Source organism: Apis laboriosa, unplaced genomic scaffold (genome assembly GCF_014066325.1).
Source record: "Apis laboriosa isolate Shangri-la unplaced genomic scaffold, ASM1406632v1 scaffold104_cov149, whole genome shotgun sequence".
In the NCBI taxonomy this organism is placed as follows: Eukaryota; Metazoa; Arthropoda; class Insecta; order Hymenoptera; family Apidae; genus Apis; species Apis laboriosa.
In genome coordinates, this window is record NW_025220694.1 from 1,973,675 (window position 1) to 1,979,279 (window position 5,605).

The 5,605-nt window shown below is 45.1% G+C and overlaps 1 protein-coding gene across 1 annotated transcript in view; it reads left to right on the forward strand.

Annotated features, from left to right (window-relative positions):
- The first annotated feature begins 478 nt into the window (after window positions 1-478).
- LOC122712506 (DNA N6-methyl adenine demethylase-like) overlaps window positions 479-5,605 on the forward strand; it is a 173,267-nt gene continuing 168,140 nt past the window's right edge. Inside the window, exon 1 of the mRNA XM_043932619.1 lies at window positions 479-2,319. Coding sequence (XP_043788554.1) covers window positions 1,198-2,319 — 1,122 coding nt within the window. The 5' untranslated portion in view covers window positions 479-1,197. The remainder of the gene's footprint in view (window positions 2,320-5,605) is intronic.

Here is a 5,605-nt window from a genome sequence, read left to right on the forward strand (position 1 = left end):
GAAAAAAAACAAATCGACAAAATTTTCTAAGCTTACAATAAGAAGTTTATTACGTGATAAACAAGCTAAAAGGAAAAAAAAGGGGTTGACGTTCTTTTTTTGATTTCAAAAAAGAGGGGGAAAAAAAAAAATAAAAGGAGAAAAAGAGGAAAAAGAAGAAGAAGAAAAAAAAAACGCACTTGTGAGAGAGCGCGTACGAGTATCTAATTAAGGAAAGAAGAGAGGAGTCCCATCCAAAGCGAAAGACAGACGGAGAGAACGCAGGCCGCCCTATATATCCGGAAAAGGGGACTCGCATATAATTACTCCCAGAGAAACCGATCTACTTCAGTTCGTAGCCTAAACCTGTTGAGTACAAACGACAGAAATAGAGTTATAGAGAGAGGTAGAGAGAGCGAGAGAGAGAGAGCGAGAGAAAGAGAGAGAGAGAAAGAAAGAGCGAGCGTAAGAGAACGAGAGAACGAGAGAGAAAGTGAGAAATAACGACGAGAGTGAGCGCGAGCGAGCGAAATAAAAAAAGAGCTCTAAAAACAAGAGGCGAGAAGAAGAAGAAGAAGAAGAAGAACAACAACAACAACAACAACAACAAGAACAAGAAAAAGAAAAAGAAGAAGAAAAAGAAATTCAGGAAAAAGCGAGTATACACATTGATATACACACAGACACACAAAGGCGATATACACACACAAAATAGCACACGTATACACGAAGATACCACCGGAAATATTACTGGAAATATCAGCGAGGCACACCTAGGAAAGGAAACGGAAGATCACGAGGAGGCAGAGGGAGGGAAAATTCGGCCCCCTCAGATGTCACGCGCGAGGATAAACGGTGCACGGTCGGAGAACAGCCAATAATCCCGATAACGAGCGTCGAGTCACGATCTGTGAAAATACCAAGATCCGCGAAAGATCCGGCCAAGGATCGGGAGAGAGGAAGGAAAAGAAAGAAGAAAAAGAATTGGAAGATCTCGCGCGTGACCAGATCATCGTCATCATCGTCGTCGTCGTCGTCGTCGTCGTCGTTCGCAACGTTCCTTCTTGCCGCCCCCCTCCCCCTCCCTCCCTCCCACCCTCCCTCCCCCCTCTTTATCCCGACCGACAACGCACACCCGACACCCGATAGAAGCGGAATAATAACGCGGCCTCCTGCCCGCCAGGGGGTTCACGTGGTCGAGATGACGTGGCGGGGAAGATGAGCGCCGAGGTAACGAAGGAGGTGGTCGCCACCGAGAGGGTAACGGGAAGCCCTCCGGCGGCGGTCGCGACCTCGCCGAGCTCGGTCGGCCCAGGTGATCCGGCGCGTCACCTGCCGCCGTTCAGCAGCTTCGCCGGGGACAACGCGATGGACAGCTCGACAACATTGACTACCCTTCACTCGCAGGACGTTGGGCTCGGGCTCACGTCCTCGTGGGACTACTACGAGGGACTGACGGGCCGGTTGATCGATTCACGGGGGGAGGTGGTGCTCGCGAGCCAGTACAGGCCGTGGGAGTCGAAGAACGCGGTCGGGGGCGGGGGTGGCCCCGCGGCCGCCCCGGGCGAGGGCCTGCCGAGCTTCGCGAGCCAGTTCACGGCGCCTAGCGAGGCAGAGCCCCAATTGACCGCGCTCACTCCATTGTCGCCAGCCTCGATATCGCACTCTCCACCTGTCACGTCGGCGGTCGGACTGCCAAGCTTCCACACGCTCGGCACGCCGCTGCCCGCGCCCCATCCTCACAGGGGCAGCGTCGGTTATCCGTTGGTCCCTGCCCCCGTCCAGGCCAGGGAGGTGCCCGCCCTTCAGCAGCAACTGCTCGACGAGAGGCATATCCAGTTGCTCGGCTCGAGCCCGGTCCAGGCTTTCCCGCCCCCGCCGCCCGGCCATCCCCATCACACCGTGTTGACCGTGGTGAAGCCCGAGTATCCCCAGTTGCATCACGCCAACTTCCAGAACCCGATGTCCACGGTGCTCGACTCGTCGCCGACGTCCAGGCCGGTCGGGATCGATGGGAGGAAGAAGGAGCGGAGAAAAATAAGGGCGGGCTCGATGGAGTCCGAGGACAGCGCCGGGGCCGGGAACGTGGAGAGTTCCGGCCAGGTAGCCGCGGTCTCGTCCACCGCGAACAGGGGGCCCCATCACCTCGGCGGTGGGATGGCCGACGCTGACGGGGACGGTGGGCTGAGCGATAAGCCGGCGAAGAAGAAGCGCAAGAGGTGCGGCGAGTGCATCGGGTGCCAGCGCAAGGACAACTGCGGGGATTGCGCCCCCTGCCGGAACGACAAGAGCCATCAGATCTGCAAGATGAGGCGGTGCGAGAAGCTCACCGAGAAGAAGGTAAGTGGCGTGTGCATTCTCATTTCTCTTCGATTCTCATTTCTTCTCTCATAGATTCGATAAAGATCGAACATAGACTTTCTCCAATTTCGACGATATCTTCTGTGTAGCTTCTTTCTTTCGAGAAAGTCATTCTCGTCGAACGTTCGAGGTTTATCGTTCTTTTTTTTTTTTTTTTGTAATCTGATATTAACGTTTGTACTTTGGATATCCGATTTAATGGTGATTACGTTATAATTGTATAGAAAAAGGTTCAGACGGGAATTGAATCGTATAATTTTTTAATGCATTAATCTATGCGAAACGTTATTTCTTATAAAAATAACGAGTAAATCACTTCATTTTCTTTTTCAATTACTCACTGAAAATTTTCTTTGCGCTCGATTGGAAGAATTTACACGTACATTTACAAGCTTCTTCGAATAAAAAGAGCTTCAAAGATTCCAATTTAATTACCAATCATTAAACCAATCATTAATCTACGTTTAGTCCAAAAATTCATCCAATGCGACTTTCTATCGCGTCATAACGAAAGAAAGAAAGAAAGAAAAAAAAAAAATTAAAAGAAATAACACTTTTTATTAAAAACCTCAAAACTTCGCAAAACCCTCGAGACCATCTCTCAAAACGATACTTTACCCAAATTAAAACCTCTTCTCCAAAAAAGAAAAAAGAGGAAAAAAAATTAAATCGACGAAACCTCGAAAAGTTGAAAACCACGTTCCATCTCGATTCACTTTCGCTGGAAGAGGAATCCTGTTGCGCCGCCACACAGGTTCGCGTAACTGGAGCAATTCCGCGAGAACGAGCGGATCGAAGGGGTGGCGGGTCGAAAACGGGCGCGAAAATGAAGGTTGGCTGGCACGCGACATCGGGGGCGGGGGCGAGGGAGGGCGAGTGGTGGTGTTGTCGGCCGCCGTGTTTCCGCTCGAAATTCGTGAAAATCCAGGTGCACGCGGCCCGTTGGGGGGAAAGGGGAGGGGGGGCGCGGGATGCCAACCAGGGTATAGGATAAACACCCAGCCACGCCAGCCGCGTTATAGAACCGTCGTCGCGTATATATATATAGATAGAGAGAGAGCTGAACTTGGCCCCGATTGCCTGAATGTGGCGAGAATCCCAGAGGGAAATACAGAAATACAGATAACCGAGGTGGTTTATTATTGTAGCGACATTGAATAGGGGGTTGGTAGGTTGACTGGCTCGTTGGTTGGTTGCCTCGCTGTTTGGCTGCTCGATCGCTTTTCGTAGCGAAGGATTTGAGCTGTGTTCAAATAGATAATTTTGCAATAAATTTATTCTACGTATTTTCAATTCGTTTTTACTCATTTTTATCTCAATTCATCTTGTATATATTTTTTCACGTATATTTTGAAAGTAATTTTATGCGTTCTGAAAAATAATTCTGTCGAAGATAATCTTTTGGCTCTTTGTATTTGTTGTTTGGAGAGTTAGATAATAATAATCGATCTCTCGAAAATGTGATCTTTGTTTTAACGAAACAAGAGATTAATTAATTTAGATTTTTAAAATAAGGTGTATAAAGGTTAGATATTTTTTTTTCCTTGTTCTTTTTTTTTTTTTGAAATAATGCAAATGATTTACTTCCTTTTATTTATCGGAGGCATTGCGTTGCGAGCTAGAGTTATCGTTAATTATGCATTTGTGTTATATATGTGTTATATGGTTCGCTTATTTGCGATAGTGAAAAGTTATATGGAAATCGTTGGAAGAAAGCAAGGCTGTGACGTTTTTTTTTTTTTTTTCGAATAAAATAAACTCGTATGTATCATTGACGTTGATATAACAGGGAATTACGTGTCATTCTAACAGCGCCGATTTACCAATAACTTGTCGCAAGTATCCCCCACCCCGCGATTATATTAAATGTATTATTCCTCGACTACTGATCCTGAATAGTAAAATTGCATTCCTCGTTATAATAAGATGGTTTAAATTATTTGCAATTGCAATTCAGTCATCGCAATAAACAATTATTCAATTTTCTTCAACTTCTTCGAGTTTTTCATATATGATAAAAATGTTTATTCCACGAATTTCTAATTTCGACAGCAAACATGATTATCGAATATTTCGAGTTTTCTTAATATTTTTTCTCAACGTTTTCTCAACATAAAAGTAATAATAGCTTTCGATCGTTTTAACTTTTCGATAAAACCATTTGATAAAATTCACGTGTCACAATGATTCCACGAACTTTATCAAAATTACTAAAAAAAAAAAAAGTGAAAAAGAAACGGGAAAATAAATAAATAAATCAATCGTTTTACGCAATTAACTTTTTGAACTATTTGATAAAACGCGTATCATCGATTCGACACGAACTTATCAAAATTATTAAAAAACGAAAAAGAAAAAAAACGAAAATAAATCATCTCGATCATTTTATTTTCGATGCAGTCAATTTTCTCGATAAAAATCCAATCATCGATTCCACGAATCTTACCAAAATCTCATTAAAAATTAAAAAAAAAAAAGAAGAAATAAACAAAAATAAATCCTCTCGATCATTTTACTTTCGAAATCGCAATCAACCTTTCGGAACTATTCGATAAAAAAACTTTCGATCGATATCGCCGATTCCACGAATCTTGTCAAAATCTTATTAAAAATCAAAAAAAAAAAGAAAAGAAAAGAAGAAGTAATAATAACAATAATAACAAATCATCTTTCAATCATCTTGTTTTGACGCAATTAAGCCATCGAAAGCGAGTACGAGCCGCGTGGTAGACACGAAGAGTCTCGTTTCGAAAACTCGAATGCACGGGGTCATTGTACCCGAGTACGCGAGTCAATTTAATGGCAAACTCGCGGGCAAGAGCGTGTGCAGAGCGGTGTGCAACAAACAGCCGCGCGGCGTCGCCGTCTCGTAAGCAGCTCCGCTTATCGTAGGGCAAGTTCAAGGCTCGTCGCGGGTCATAATAATCGTGTATCGAACTCCGCTTCGTTCAAGAAACAAACGTGTTGTTTGCTGGCCGATACGGCCTAACACTTCTCTCGTTCTCTCCCTCTCCCTCTCCCTCTCCCTCTCCCTCCTCCCCCCTTCCCGTCCCCCCGTCGCGATAAACGTACATGCCTAACAATTAAAACGAATCGATTCGTTTCCCCCTCCCCCCTCCCCCCTCCCCCCACATACCGAACACTTACCATTTCAATCACGAGAAAATCGAGAAGTTTCGGTATTTCTATTTTTCTTAGTTTTTTTTTTTCAATTTTTCTTCCTCTCCGTTTTGCGCGAGAGAAGGAATCTTTGCGATGCGAGAGG